At 42.1% G+C, this 16,986-nt stretch overlaps 1 protein-coding gene across 1 annotated transcript in view; it reads left to right on the top strand.

Moving 5' to 3' along the window:
* Positions 1–9,216: 9,216 nt before the first annotated feature.
* Positions 9,217–16,986, top strand: part of LOC128310384 (uncharacterized) — a 67,382-nt gene continuing 59,612 nt past the window's right edge. The window contains exons 1-3 of the mRNA XM_053047008.1: positions 9,217–9,301; positions 9,370–11,655; positions 11,718–11,831. Coding sequence (XP_052902968.1) covers positions 9,256–9,301; positions 9,370–11,655; positions 11,718–11,831 — 2,446 coding nt within the window. The 5' untranslated portion in view covers positions 9,217–9,255. The remainder of the gene's footprint in view (positions 9,302–9,369; positions 11,656–11,717; positions 11,832–16,986) is intronic.

Below are 16,986 nucleotides of genomic sequence, written 5' to 3'. Positions count from 1 at the left end.
AGATGTAACCAAATACCATAAAACACACCTGTTTTGTTTGTTGCAGAAACAAATGCATAAAGTTCGTATCGAAATCGAATGAAGAAATTTTCAGTTGAGTACAATTTTGAAGACCACATCTCTTACACGAACGAACTCAAGAGTATTCGCAAGTACTGCCAAAAAGAGTGTATTTCACGATATGCATACAAAGGAAAGATGATCTGCGATCAGTGGAGGTGCATGCAACGAAAGATCTTTATTAATATTCAGGTACAGCAATGATGTCCATCATTCAGATAGTAAACGTTGGTGCAATACGAGATGAGAGGTGCTATGGAAGGCAAGAGCAAAAAAACACAAGATAAACGATCACCAGGATACGCTAGGTTGGCAGGAACCGTAGGTCATGCATATATTGTAATAATATTTAAACATCAAAGATAACACACTTTATGGAGAAGAAAAAGTCAAGGCAATTAACAATTATGGAACGGGATCGTACTGATCACGATGGCCCCATTACTGAGTAGTAACGACAACACACGATTTGAGTGCCCAATAAATTTAGTTCATGTGATGAAAATCAAATCCAAGCGCTGCTGCATTGCAACTAAATTGTTTCATTTCTTGTTTGTGTTTTGTGTTTTCTCGGTGTCACCAAACGATCGGAAATTCTCAGGAATGTTGATGAATGATACACTCAAGAATGGAATGTAAGAAGAAAAAAAAAACACAAAAAAACCAGTCAAATCAAACCGTAGAGGCAGGGTGGCATATGTAAATGAGCGATTAGCTTCACGCAACATATAGTTTAGATTCTGTTTTCTTCATAGCTGTTTGCAAAATTATTAACACAATCGTTGAATGTGCGGATCAGTGACTTTGGCTCAGTACAGGAAGCAGAAAGTGGTTTCACTACATAGCAGGGAGTAGCGATGAAATGAAAGAAATTCGTATAGGTAAATTGAATGGTTTAACCCCACACGAATTGAGTAGCGTACCTAGTTGTAATCGCAAAATTGTAATCTCACAAGAAATGTACTAAATTTATTGGGCATCCTTAACATGCTCAGTTCCGTGCACGCACACTGTACGTTTCGTTCGTATTGCTGGCAGCACAAGCTGACAAGGTGACAAAATTGGAAGCAACAATACGAAAGCGTTCACTACCAATCGACGCAATCGACATAGTGATTGCGTTAACATCTGTGGCGTAGTATATCGAACAGAAGCGGGAACTGGGAACATTGTTAGGGTAGGACTTTTGAAGCCTTGAATGCGATTGTGGCAGTTAAAGTTATGCGTAATGAGAAATACGATAAGTTCCGTTCACGGAACGCTGCATAGGTTGTACTAATGTATGGTGTTGTCTTTTGTTCCGTTGTGCGCACGCACGCACGCTGACCAACAAACGGTTCTGTTAATTTATCATTTGCTTGTTTAATGTTTGAGTTTTGTACAGCTTTACTCGCAAGATTGTCTGAGCTATAGCCATGGTAACGCACGAGTCTCGAATGCAGACACGAGAAGAAAAAAACAGACTCACTGTAAAAAGCAGTAAAGAAAAGAATACTAATTAGAAATTGCGCCTTGCTTCTATTGTTTGTATGTGCTTGAAAAAGGTTTCATTTTCAAGTTATGTTTTGCTCTGCGAGTGTATCTATGAAACAAATCGACAAAAAAAAAATACACAGACACGCACACACACTTACCTGACCAGCGTGACAAAGCAGAGAACGTTTCCGTCGGATTTGGTGGCTGCCGGATAGGTTCATATAAATCGATCTCACGATTTACAGGTGTTTCTCATGCCAGTACAAAGTTGTAAACCAAGGTTACAAATCAGCAAATCGTTGCGTACCAATTCATCAATTTGGAACGACAATTCAGTACCAACAACATTGAGAGGCGGTCGCTGTGTTGCTGTGATTGCAAAAGTCATTTGTTGAGTTGTCTTTACGTTGCAACTTGGAACTTGCATGCGAAACACGGTACGTGAAGTGGACCATGGATTGAAAAGTAGAGGTAAGACTATGGCAACTATTCAATTGTTCCACGTGTGCAGTGCAAAACCATTCCGAAGCATGGGCACATATTTGGATGGATATTTATGGCAGCTAGTCTACTACAAACGCGCAGGCTTGTGTGTAGGTACTACTGTAGTAATGCGCGAATTATCGTGCATTTTTACATTAAAAAAGCGAGTGTTTGATGAAGCATTTAGGGGTTCTGGCGACCCAATAGCCGCGCACAGTGATAATGCTATTTACCCTACTTGAATATTTCCAGAGTCCACTTCACGCCATGGTTTAACAGTGCTTTACAGCAGCAGTCTTCTAACCACACCGTTTGCATTCTATACCAACCTGCAGGCTCAACCGATCGATCCAGACTTAACGGCGAAGCTGCTCGGCCGGGGAGTGGCCGTCTCGCCGGTTGTAACGGTGGAACCGAGGCGTCGCAAGTTCCACAAAGCCATCACGTTAAGCATGCCGGCACCGAGGGCCCACAGCCAGGGCATGATAAATCAATACTCTGGCAGTGCCCCGACCTTGCGGTTGTTATGCTCCATCACCGGTATGTACGCACTGTTGTGTTTTCTTTAGTGACGGATATTCCGGATCTGTTCATAAACAGTATTCATTCAGTCGGCTGTACGCATTACAGCAAATGGTTCTCTTGTTTACAATTATCATACCCGTAGTTACCATTCGATTTCATACCAAACATATCCAAATAAGGCATCATCTGACTGTTGTTAATATCAAGCAATCTTGTACTACACGCAACTGTTCCAACCAACTGTCGTGTGAGCTCGTTAGTCTGGTTCTATCTAGCGATCCGTCGGCAAATAGCAACCTTTCATGTTCATACTCCCCAATAATACCGGATAAAATCATTTAGCTTCATAATCTGTGTTTATACAACACGGTCAAGGCAAAATATTACTGTAGCCACGATTGTCCCTTATCTGGTGTATTGTAATGAAGTTATGTTTTAGATTGTACACTAATCACCTTTTGTTGATCTACTGCTGTAAAAAAATAATACTTAATTCATTTATATTTTAAATTGTTGTGAGCGTCTTAAACGATCGTTGTTCGTTACATTTATTATAAACAAAAACAATAAATTAATTTTACACTGCCTTTTTTGGGCCACTTTCGTGTGGTCTTCATTTTACACTCCACAACAGAAAAAAGCATGAAATACAACTAAACACAACCCTCGGTTTTTGTTTTACAAATCGAAAAAAGAAGATAATGTAATTTCTAAACACACAACGATCTGTGTTTCGGGTGCTTCCTTTCTTGTTCGATCGAACAAATCTTTCGTTTTTCGTTGTGTTGCGATTGGTATTGCCATATTGTCCGTTTTGAATTCTTAATCGTTTGTCTCGCTAGATCACCGTACGTGTTTTGATACTGTGTGTTGTATTGACTGCTATAATTGATTTATGGGGAAAATTGAATTGTACTAGTAAATTTTTTAAATGTTTGTTTCCTGTGTATCATGCTTTTACGTTGTGAATTCTTTGCAACAAAATTCTACTCCGCGAACCGTAATTCGTGTTTGATTTTTACAATTGATTGGCTTTTTACCACATTCACATGTTCTAGTGTTTTGTCCCTCGGTTCGTTTCATATTTTGTTTTGTGGTGTTTCTATTCATACTATTTTCGTATGTTTTTGTTATATATTTTTTTTTTACTGTAATGATTTTATTTCTCTTGTTTTGTGATCGGTTTAGTTAATGCGATGCGATGTGCTGAGTGCAGTGTTTCGTGCAGTGTGATTGTATAATTATTTTAGTAGCAGGTTTAAGTTTTACTACAACAGAAAACAAATCATACCAAACAAAACACCCCATTCTGTAATCTCGAGTCACTTAGTATACGTTGAGCATTGCTGCAACACAACCATTAACCAGCAAACAGAATCATCCATTCCAGAGCATCATCCTTTTGTTTTGGGTTGAAGTGAGAACAGATACTTGAACACCACAAATAAGCAAACAACAAACCTAAAATACATTACATTTCCATATAATTGTTCCGATTTCGTACTAATACCTCGACAATATGCCTGTTACTGCACGCATTCCCATATTGCGCTCTACCATGAAGGTGTGTTTCGGAAAAGATCTCTGAAAGGTAACTAACAAAAAAAAAAAACTTAACTAAACCAAACAACAACAAAAAAAAAATAAAATAAACAAACCCAAGCAAACAAACAAACAGAAAACAGCAATATGAAACGAAAACAAGAGATCCTTCTCTTGGATTAATTGCAGTTTTTGTGTTATTATTTATATTCAAGCATTAACGAAAAGCAATGCCAAACAGACAAAAGTTTCAAAAGCATATAAAATTAGAGCGTTGTCGATAATACATACACGCGTTTTGTAATTTGGAAACTTTTTCCCATTTTAGTCTGCTCTACTATACTCTATCTTTCACACCTTCACTATGCTATTATATCTCCGGTTTTGTTGTTTTCATACTTCTGCGAATGAATTGCGAAGGGTTATATCGCGTGCTACCCTTTATTTGTTTAGTCTAATATTTTCTTCCATTTTCTACCGATTCTTAATGAGTTCGTTTCGAGTTCGTTTGGTGTCACTTTTCGTTGGTCGAATGTATTGAGTTGTTCGTACATACCGTTTTGCCGTGTTTCGCCGTACATTTCTGTTGTAGAAATGTGCCAAGCAGCTGACGTTTGCGCACTAGTTGCGGATGCTCGATTCGGTGTACTCTGCCGTTCGGCCGAATACTACTCATTGATAGTTGCGCTGATTTGATCTTGTTTGTGTTGCGTTATTGTGTTTGTTTCTTGACCTGTTTTGAGCTGATTGTGCTGCAATGTCTCTAATGGTTTCTCCGCGTTTGTTTCGTTCTTCTTCTTTAGAATGCTCATTCCATTCCTTAATTTTATACAGTTCCTTTCGTCTTCCCTGTGTATGTTATTTGCAATGGTTTACTGCTGTTTATGGACTTTTTTTTTCTTATGAACAATAACTTTCTTAAATATTTTTGTCTTGTCTTAAGCTTTTTGGCATTAGTCGCGGTTCGAATAGAATTAATGCACCAGAGTATACTGAATTGTGGATACGTTCTGTTCAAGTAAAACGAAGTTAAAACGATGTTAAAACATACAGTTCCGTTGATCTTGCAATCGTCTGCGTTAAATCCACACCTTTGAAAGATAGTTTGGGGCTGAATTTGCGCAAAAACAATGTTGTCCGTTATAGATTACTTACTTACTCTAGCTAATTGCGTACGAATCACTTATATAAGCACAAAACTTAATTTGGGCGTGTAGTATCTACTCACATATAGTAATATTGCACCAAAAACGTTATTCAAGAAATGCTGTTGCCGATACGTTTATTGAACTTATTTACGACTCAGACAGGTTGTATGATGCGCCGGAGCAGTCTACTTTCGTAACCGGTTTCGCCCATCCAGGAACAAGATACAACGATCCACTCTTCTTCACTGCTCGTTTTGTGCCGTTTACATTTGAGTATGATTTTAGTTGTTTCAAACGGATGAATCAATTTTTGTGTCTTTTGTACAATATGTTTGACAGGTTGCCCCATTTTGCAAACCAGTTAATACCGAGAGCTTTACCTTTTTCTTTCTGACATCACCGCCATCAAACGAGGAAAATTTCATACGATACACTATGTTATCACCCGTCAATTGGATTAATTTGCAATTTCGATAGCATTTCCCTTGCATATCCTAGATATCACTTACCCACCGTTCCAACTGTTTCGGTTGTGTTTTGTTTTCTTTTCAAGATAATTTCAAGCATCTTTTCGAGTTCTTTCTTGTACTTTAGTTTCTGCAAGGCTTCTGCTTTCCGAGTTGTGTCTACTAGAACACTTCACCGTCGAAGCGCTAGAGTTTAGTTGAAAAAAGTATTTGTTTTAAAATATTGTGTTGATTTCTGTTGTGCGTGCACACTTGTGTACGCAGGATCGGCTCCCTGGCCACGTTTGCAATCCGTGTGAAAATGGAACTTAGGTGCGAACCGAAAAGGAATTGTATGTCTTTTCTCGTTGTGTAGTAAACATTACTTTTTAAAAGATTTGAGTTGCACGGGAATTGGTTTACGTTCTTTATTAACTTTATTTCCGCACCAGCAAGTACATAAAGCGTTAAGTTATAGCATAAATGAATGAGCGTGACAAATGCTTCTCGATTATTTAAAAAGAAAAGAAAAGAAAAAAACGAAATGTAAAGAACGTGTTAGTTGCCCACAGGAGAACTTTTCTGAAACCGTTGCTAAAAACCAGTGTCGAAGTCGTGTCGGCGCGCCGTGCTCCGTCTTGATATCATCTGAAACCATTTCCCCCACTAGAACAATATCCCGGTCTGCGCACATGGTTTAGGAAGTATGGTTGTTGAGTACCATTTCATTTGTGATCTCTTATACCGCACACCATGCACACCAACACTGTTGTAAAGCCCAATATCACCCTGCCCGTCCATCCTTTTCATGTTCATTAGTTTTCTATTACCAATAATTCATTTTAGGGTTTGAGTTTTCGTAATTGTCTTGTTTGACTACAATAACGATTAATTTAGACACTCACGAAAGCCAAAGGCCTATGTGCTTGGGCTTATCTTTATGCTCACATATTAACAGTCCCGTTATACAGTTGAAGTGCAGATAAGTGCAGTGTTGATGCAGTGTGACTGATCCTTATGAGTTTCCTTATTTTTCACACAAAACTCCATTCCATTCCATTTCAAAGGTATCATATTGACGTGCGTCTATGCATCCATATTTCACACCATCAACTCTAGAGCAGTGCAACGTAGAACTTGTTGTCAAATTTTCGTCTACGCATTGTCGATTTTAGCAATATTGTATAGTTTTGCATCGTTGGGTAATTAGTCTGCCATATTTTGAACGGATCATGTATTCTTATAAGTTAATAGGACACGAAAAAAAAATGCCCCGGTGGATAGTAATGGTTTCGAACAGTTATCTTATCCCAGTATGCACTCCATTTAGTTAGACAAAAAGAATGATGAAAAAAAAAACGTCAAAGCGGTACATTTAGTCAAAGGATTTGTTCAATTTTAGTTCATATACATGCCAGACCCTCTGTTCCTAGAGCTACTTCATTTCTTTGCCTCAATCTCTTCTCATCTTTTGCACCTGCTTTAACGTTCAGCAATCCAAGTTGCCCATCAAATTATGTTCAAACATCATCACCATCAACATCGCCATTATTAAGGGTTCTTAAACAATTGTGTTTCGATTTTATTTGGCTAACACATGTAATTGGTCTGTTTTGAAAATATTTATTCTTTTTTGTAGCTTGTTTGATTCGAAGCTGAGTTTGCGTTCTTTTGATAGCTGTAACGTTTTGTACCCTTTTTTTTCTGTAACCGGTTTCATCGAGATCGAGAATGTGTTTGGGGAATATTTGGTTTTTGGTTATGTTTTCCATTTGCCTTATAGTTTCGTGACCGTACAGCAGCGTGCTTCGAGTAGAACCAGTGACCGTCCTGACTGAAACTGTTACACCCTTTTGCATTGTGGGAATAAATGTGGCCCGAATTAAGCTCGGTTTGAAGTAGCTTTGAAGGAATAACGAGTAGCGATCGATCGCGTGTCGATCGAAGCTCCCCACAATGCCCTAGTTTCATCATAAATAGTCAAGCTCAATGAGAACGATAAAACCGGTACACCGGTGGGAACGTAATGCTTTCAATATTCATATCTGCATACTGAATGTTTTATTTGTTTCATTATACTAATGCTTGTGCGATTGTTAAGATTTTGTGAGCAGAAGTGTTTTGCTAATTGTTCGATATCATGTCTTGCTTCTCTTTTCATTTTCCTTATCACACACATACACACACACGCATTTTACATTTACATCAATCCACTCACAAACGTGTACACACATACACAACACACATATATACATAAATACACTCTTTCCAACATGCACCAAAATTTTTCGCAACGCATTCTGGCTACCACGTCCATATCTCAATTGCCTTACAAACGAAATCAACTTACTCGCCCTAAAACAAACCCCCCCCCCTTTGCGTATTCAAAATGAATGCAACCTGCTGATCTATACCCAAAACCATACACATATTCATGAAACAAACTAGGTGGTACAACGCGTGCCCAATGGGAGGATGTGACCGGGTCGACGCCGCTCACGTTCGTGAATGATTGCGTATCGTTCACGACGACCGTATCGGCACGGTTCTGGTTGATGGACTGTCGCAACATAGCCGATGCAACCAAGATGGCAACCGAGCTCTACAAGTAAGCACACAGCAGCCTTTCCTCGATGTTCGGGGTTCGCTCATGTTCGCATGCTCTACAGCGTTGTTTTCCTTGTATTTTTCGTGTTTTGTTTTACAAAATTTACAGAGAAGCCATACACGTACCGTTTATGGCTAAGTTTGTCGTGTTCGCCAAGCGTACCGATCCGCTGGAGGCGCGTCTCCGTGTCTTCTGCATGACAGATGATCGTGAGGACAAAACGCTCGAGCACCAGGAACATTTTACGGAGGTCGCGAAGAGCAGGGACGTCGAGGTGCTGGAGGACAAACCGCAGTACATCGAGCTGGCCGGCAATCTGGTGCCCGTGACGAAATCGGGCGAACAGTTGGCCCTTCCGTTCAAGGCCTTCCGCGAGAACCGCCTACCATTCGCCGTGCGCGTAAAGGACCAACATGCGGACATTGTCGGGCGGACTCTCTTTATGCGCGAGCCGAAAATAGCGAAGGGTGAGCCACCGCAGCAACCCATCTGCATACTGAATATTGTGCTGCCGGAAACGATCATACCGGAGCAGACGACCACCATTACGGACTCGCACGAAATTATGCTGCGCGTCGGCCGGTCCCGGGCGGTTGTTCCACCGCGCCAGCTCGTCGACGATCAGAACTATCTTGGCGAGCTGCGCATAGTCGACATCTCCAATCTGCTGGGCGAAGACTGGATCAAGCTGGCGCCGGAAATCGGTGTCAGTGAGACGGACGTGGAAAATATAGTCGCCCAAATACCGACCAGTACGGCGCAGCAGGCGCAAGCCATGCTGAAGCAATTCCAATCGAAACCGAACAATGACTTCAACATACTCGAGAACGGGCTGCGTACCATCCATCGGGACGATATCGTGGAGCGGTGTATACGCAGCGCGACTACCACCGGTACCACCACCACCGTTACCATGCGCAACAAAACCTCCTTTTCGATCGGCAAGCGCAGCGTCGACGCCGTGGAAATGCTCTCCGAAACGGATTCCATCGTAAAGATGGCACAAAAAGAAGGTAAGACGCGTGTAGTGCTGCGGATGTACGCAATAGCTGATGCCTTTTTCTTCTCGGTTCTTTTGCAGATCGCCTCTCCAAAAAGGAATCCACCAAGTATTCGGCGGAGGAAAAAACCGTCGAAGAATCGGAGGAGTCTGAGGAGGAAATGGTGAAGAAAACGGTGGCGGAGCGAAGGAAACAGATCGAGAAACGACTTTCCGCGGACCGCTCGATACCGGCCTCGACCCAAAAGAAGGAGATAGTGGAAGAAATTATCACAATCAAGCGGCAGAGTGTGATTGACGATACGCGCGCAAAGCACGAGGAGGAAATACTGCTGCAAAAACCAATCGACAACTCTTACAAATCATCCACCATGCCGGAACCGGTAGTGAAGCTAAAAACGACAGTGGTCAAAGACGGACCGGGCGTGCGCAAAGACGAGTTCGACCAGGAACTGCAGGATAAGTTTAAGGCAACGTTGAAAAACGTAGAAGAGTTTGAGCATAAGTCTGAGGTGCTGGAGCACCTGGCCACGGAGGTGACCGTGGTGCCCTCGCCGCGGGTGGTGGAGGAGATAAAGAAGAAGGTGGAGGACCGTCTCCCCGCCGAGCCAGACTCAGTGCCACTCGAGCAATCGGTCGAAAGTGTGACTCCGGTGCCGAAAGAGCGTGCGCCGGTGCCGGCCAAACGTACCAGCCTCACCAAGGAGCCGGACGAGTTCCAGGGCGTTGTGGAGGAATCGATCAAGGATGTCAAGCAACGCATCAGCTCGTTCGAGACGAAGTCCAAAACGGAATCGCTCACCGATAGCAAACAGTCATCGGTGGATACCACCAGCGGGCGTGACTCGTGGAGCGATGAGTACCGTGCCGAACATCGGCTTTCCGGTGACACGAAGCATACCGACTCGGAGCAGATATCCGAGGATTCGGAACAAGAACTGTTGCTCCGTCGAGGTGACGTGACCAGCCACTCGCACAAACTCGATGAATCATCCAAAGTTACTACACAGCAGGCCAGTACCACTGTCGAACATGTGAAAGTGCATGGTGTTTCGCAAGGGAAGGAACCCGATTCGGAACCGTCGTCGCTTTCGGAAACCACCAGCACCTCGAAAAGGGAGGAAAGCGTATCGCAGCATTTTAAATCCGAAACCGTAAGCAAAATGGAGGAAACAGTCACTAAGATGTCCACGACAATGGCTTCCAAAACGGTGCAGGATGCACTGCAGGATGGTGGTGCTTTTGTCTTCGGGCAGGATGATGAAATAACTGTGCGGGAGGAGTTTGTTGCGCGCAGTGCCGAGAGCAGTAGCTTCGTCGATCGGAAGGTAGAGTCGGTGGTGCGCGAAATTCGCGACCAGGAACCGGTTGTTGAGAAGCGTGATATGCATCGAGAAGTTAAGGAAACGTCCGATAAAATGGCCGCCGTAATGACGAAGGAGACGGTGCAGTCTGCGGATGGTACCGGGCCCCAAGTTTCCTCTGCCGAAGCATACACTGTCGAGAGCTACGATGGACTGCAGTCCGAGACGGTCAGCAAGGATGCAACGGGTATGGTGGCGGAGCGAAGCGGCAAGATTGTTGCCAGTGTTGAAACGGGTGTAAGCCAGGGTGAGGATATGGTCAGTGAGAAAATTGTCCAAAAGGAGGAAGAAATACATCGATTGGAGGAGAAAATGGCCGATCAGTCAGTCGACAAACCGTCGGTGATGGAAACGGTTTCGCGAACCGTTTCACAAGAAATTACCTCCAAGATACCGGTACCGTCGAAGAAAAGCTCTCCGGAGGCTAAGGAACAGTATCCGACCTCACACCACGTTCCGGAACCAAAGCCAGAGATGCAACAGGACAAAATGGCTGACGAACCAAAACTAGCTGACGTAACGTCGCTGGCGGAAGAGATGGTAGAAAATGTTACCGAACAGGTTGAATCGGTGATTTCGAAAATTCCGCGCTTCGGAACAACAAAGCCACCATCCAAGGTGGAGGCTACGACAGCAAAGTCACCCGAACCGGATAGTTCCAGCCTGTCGAAAATACCCATCCTGAAGGATCGTAAAGTGTCGGAACAGTTTTCGAGCGATTCATGCGATACGGTGATCGTTCAAAAATCGATCGAAGAGCAGGAGAAGTCCTTGGACCAATCGTCAGCTGAGGCAATGCACCGTGAGGACGATGAGGAGATAATATCGGCCACCGCCTACGGTAACGAACGTGCAGTGACGGAGATCATAACGGAGGACCACCGAGCTGTAACGCCGGATGATTTCATCGATGAGATCATCGATGAAGCGCAAGACAAGGTGCACCAGCTTCAATCGGCCGAAGTCACCGTTGGTACACTGGATCTAAGCCACTCTGAGGAAGGTGTGTACCGGAGCGAAGACACATCCGACAGGTGTTAACCACAAACAATCTTTCCCTTGCAGAGTCGTTCGATAAGTCTGCCTACCCGATGCAAGAATACATGTCCGAGACAGGCCGCGTAGGATACGATGCGAACGGCATTGACGAGGATGAGCAGGAGCAGGACAAATGGAAAGGTAGGTGATGAATGCACAAAATCAGTCCCATCAAACGGTATCACGGTTCGCACCGCGCGGACAACGGTATCTCTATTTCCCCTTTCGCGCAAATGCAGCGCGTAGAAAAAGAAAATTCACAACATCACACTAAAACCTCCACGTGTTTGATAATATTACGAGAATGCACCCATCTCACGGATGCCAGAGCTTCAATGAAGCAAGCAACAAAGCAACCCCACACAATCTCATGATAAACTGTATGGATCCCTTCTTGCATCCCATTTATCTATGAGTGATAAACAAGAATTCTTTTCGATGGTGTTTCACGATTTATACTTTCTTCCACTCTTTCTCTTTTCTTTCCCTTGCGAACACCGCTTATGTGGTTTAGTTTTATTTGTTTTGTTTTTTTTCCTTTGTTTGATCAGTTCGTTTTCCGTTGTATTTCGTAAACGACACGAATATTTGGTAGGTTTCTAAACTTTGTGAACCTTTATACTATGTTTGTTGTTTTGTTCATGATTTATCGTTGCATTGAATGCATAAATTGGCAACAGACTTTACCAACCGTTACTGCAAACAAATCGAGATCAAAACTCTGGCTACACTACATCACGATCATGATTAGCGTTTGATTTGCTCACTATTACTTCCCGTATGTTGGTACAATTTTGGCTTCGTTTCGTTATGATTTTGAATCCCCTTTGGAAGTGGATCTGTTTCAGATGTTTACTTCACTGTTTATAGTTTGTTGAATTCGGCACTGTTTAAAACCCTTCTTTTCCTTTCTGTCGTTACATTCCAGTAAGTTAGCAAACAAACTTGTAGGATGTAATTTTTCTCATTTCCTCTTATTAGCCAATGTTTTTTTACGATAAAACTAGACTAAATAGTGTATTCGGTTTTTGAGTTGGTTTGGTTTTAGTAAACATAGATGAAAAAAAAAACGACACAACAATATTACAAGTAAGAAAGTGTTACGTACGTTTTGTTTCCATTTACCAAATCTACCCCGTTCTGCTCTCGGATAGTATGTTGCAAAAACGTTCATCAACAGATGCGATGACACAAATGATCAATCATTTAGTTTCGTTCTTCGTGGCCACGTTATGTTCACATTAATTCGGAAACTTTAATCACTCCCATGGCGTAGTTGCAAGTTGACATTCATGCATTTATCAGTGTGTTCGCGAACATCAGCGCACTTTTAGACACAAATAGCATTTCGTACCTTCCGTTGTTTTACACGGCTTAGAATTGATACAGTACCAAACCATCTTCATCGAAGCTCTATTTCTCTATTCACTCACCTTCATCCGCTCATTTCCACTTGCGCTATTATCAAATCGACTACCCTAATGCCCCCAGTGCTGTGAAACTGTCATATATAACTACCAGTCTTCAATATCGCTTTCTCGGTTCGCAACATGGCACAGTGAACCAGTTCAAATGCGATACAAATTAGCATTTCTTGTCGGAACCTTTCCTGCCCAAAAAAACATTTGTTTAACCAAACCAGCATGTATCAAAATGTGCGCAGTTTAATTTTTCATGGTCGTTGTGTGGTGTTATGACAGCTTCTGGTTAACCATCTAATTCGGTGGGTTTTGCCTGCATCATATGGCTTCCTCAGCTCCTCACTATTCCGTACGCGATTCGATCGGAAAGCACCATCGTTACGGTCCGAGCATTTCACACGAGACAAATTCATCTGCCCCATCAGACGTACGCTTTACGGCACGTGGGATAAAACGAAGCATCATATAGCATCAGTTTATGTTTCTTCCTGTTAGGGAATTATTTATATTTTTCGTCGTCCTTGCTACGCGGAGCGATATGCCGTTTGCGTGTTGTTGCCACGATCAGGCAAGGATTTTATTGCTCCACAAACCACTTGCATCGATCGTGCACCTCATGGAATTTCCTAGCATACGTTCATAACTTCGCAACTCCTCTTCAACATACGTATAACCTTACATACTGGAACATTCACAGACACACATGATCACACACATCCCTACACGAACGATACCACACCTACACCCTGTGTTTTAGATGTGAAGTGTGCAGCAAGTTAAAGCTCTATCAAAAACGTAGTTTAATGTATGTTCGTCCCAAAATTAGAGAAGTACGCTTGAATGAGTAACGAGGTAACCGAGCACCTCGTGCAACAAGTTTTCATTTGTAAATGTCTGTAAACGAGCAAATTAATTACTTTTGTTGAATGTTACCAAATTCATTGACTCAACAGTTTGTAGCAAAAATCTTCTACGTCATCCTATTGAAGCGTTGATTTTATCGTTAGAATTAATACATTCATATCATCCTGTGTGTTAGCATTATAATTACAATCACATTTCATCACGTTACGGAGCGCTAGCATTTGCAAGCAGATAAGCAAGGATTCAACGCCGTTTGTTTTCCGCGCCACCGTGTTCCAATTTCGGGCGATGCAGAATCGATTTATGAACTCGATCGACGTGTCCTTCGTTGGTTGATTGCACAACTTTCGACACGCAGTGTAGGGCTTCGCACGGGAGACTAATGTCTACATTTTATCTAAGGGCTCTCGCACGAAACGGTGCGGCTAGCAATGGACAAGGGACACTAACTTTGAACGTCTAATCCTCTTATGAAAGCTAGCATGCGGAAGTGTTCGCAAAGAGCACCCACCACATTGCCTGTAATGTCAGCAGGCCTGGTTCGGCTAGGGGTGCGTAGCAGGGTAGGGAAAAAATCGCGTAGAATAGAACCCCCAGTGCTGTGCTGACTGATGAGAACGTAGTTCAGTTGCGTTTGTGGCTACTGTCGAGTAGGAACAGTGTATCAGTTTGTTTTTGGTGATAGTATCATAGGAACCCAACTAGTTCGTTCAAGTAAAAGTGTACAATTCCATCGCGAAATTTCCTTGGTATCAAAAGTGCGATTGTTTGTTAAATATTCGGACTACTACTTGTGTGGCTACAATTGCAATACGTACTGTGTCCCATTATTACTGAAAGTGCTAAACGCTTGTTGCCGCGATCGCAATAAAGGAGATAATTATTCTTCCGGTAAGCGTATACTTAGTAAAAAATATCACTGAAATGGCAACTTGCAAGGCAAAAGTTCAATGTATGTACTAGGTTGGAAATTTTTTAAATAGTTTAATGTTCTGAGAGTAGGTGAATGTTGTGTGTTTAGCTGAAGTGCGATGTTAAATTGTAATGGCAATGGATGGGCATAAGTTACTACATCTCTAGTCTACTAGTAATGTCATATATTCTAATGATAAAATCATTTAGCAGCTCCTAAGGCAATACTTTGGAGCCATGGTGTTGCAGTTTTTTAATGGCTTAATAATATAGCTGCATACGTAGAAATTACTGAATGAAACATTATTAGGCAATTAACCAATGTTCATGTTTTTGTATACTCCAAAACAGACAGGATTAGTTTTAAATGACAAATTGCTCACCTCATTTATACAATCTTCTGTTTTTTCGATTTTCGAATTTTGCTCATGCATTTGCCACTCATTACAGGTTCTTTAACTATCAAAAGCCATATTTTGCGCTTATTTGGAAGTATATCATAAATCTTGTGTTATTTTTTTGTGACGTTTGAAAGTTTGGAAATATAATTCGATCTTATACGCAAACGGTATTACATTGGCATTATCGTCGGAAAGTCTGTAACCTCAATAAGAATAGTATAGGGTTAATACGGTTTCGGTTCGTGCTGTTCTTGGCTATTTTATTTGGGCTCTTGTTATGTTTCCTTCCCAATTGGATGTACCGATTATTGTGTTAAATTTTATGTTTGCGAAGCTTAAAATTCCCACACTTTTTAAAGCACTCCTTACGCAATACAATACACCGGGATTGAAACTGTGAGGAAAGGTTGTTGCGTTTGGAAGAGTTTGTGAAACATACACGCATCGTGTCAATGTTACGTTGACGCTTTGCGACCAAATCGAATTAGAAACTAAACCATAGACAGGGAAAGAACATGCTCACGATTTCAAAACCAAGTTATTGTGCATTCTGTCTCGCTTTTTGTGTGTTAGTCATTTCATTTCAGTACAAAAAATGAACTTGAATCCAAATCTCAAAAATCCATACATTTTAATGCTGATTTATTTGTGGGGGACATGTTTTTTTTTCTTACATCCGTTTCATTTGGAACCCTTTTATGTAAATAGTAACATGATGATAAATGTAACATTGCACACCACACACAGAAACATCTACACTTTTACTCACCAACATGAACGGGACATTGTTTTTGACGATACATGCAAAGGAATTCGCTCGATGGGTGAATACATTACTTGTTATATGGCTGCAATGGTTCTTTACGATAATTACGAATATTGTTTTATCACTGGTTCCTCTGTCATCATACAACTGTACTAATCGCTCAGCTCATACATTCCGTCGATACAATCCATTTGTCGAAACATATCTTTCTTTTACCTTTTTTTTTCTTCTGATCCTTATTAAAATGTTATGATTAATTACACGCTGCATACAATGCTCTTACCTGTGGTGGATTTTTCGATAAAACACATCACGTATCTGCTGGTGTTCCTCAATTGAAAACCCAACGCAATGTTACACACTAATTGGTAAATCTGTCTATGATGTGCAAAACGTGAACGAACTGTGAAACCACTCTTCTTGAAACAAACACACGATTGCACACCATCAGAGGATGCAAACTCCTCCGTGCCCGATGACATGTCGACGACCGATTTCGAAGCATTCCGCGAGTACCACTGGTTGGATACACCGGATGCGGCAGGCCCAGTTGGTCATCGGCACGACATGGCCCGAACGTCAACACCGATCCGCGACGCATCGATGGCCGCCGTCGTTGCTCTTGCGTCGCTCGAGGATTTGGATACGCTCAGTCCGCTGTCGGGCGATGTGAGTGATGGGAGAAAGATAGCGCTTCCGGAGGAGGGAAGCAGCGCAGGTGATGAGGGATGTTCCGCTGAGGCGTCTGCCAACGCTATCAGACCATCGCGAAAACACTTTAACCTTGACTTGGACATGGACACCACCTCGACTAAAACGACTACAACCACGACTTCGACAACTACAGCGACAAAAGCACGCAAGACGACTACTTTTGAAAAGGGTTTTAAGCCCGAAAGTCATGCGAATCGCGGTACCTCGCCTATGAATGA

Source organism: Anopheles moucheti, chromosome 2 (genome assembly GCF_943734755.1).
Source record: "Anopheles moucheti chromosome 2, idAnoMoucSN_F20_07, whole genome shotgun sequence".
In the NCBI taxonomy this organism is placed as follows: Eukaryota; Metazoa; Arthropoda; class Insecta; order Diptera; family Culicidae; genus Anopheles; species Anopheles moucheti.
Note: the sequence above shows the minus strand (reverse complement) of the source record. Positions and strands in the feature narration are given on the sequence as shown.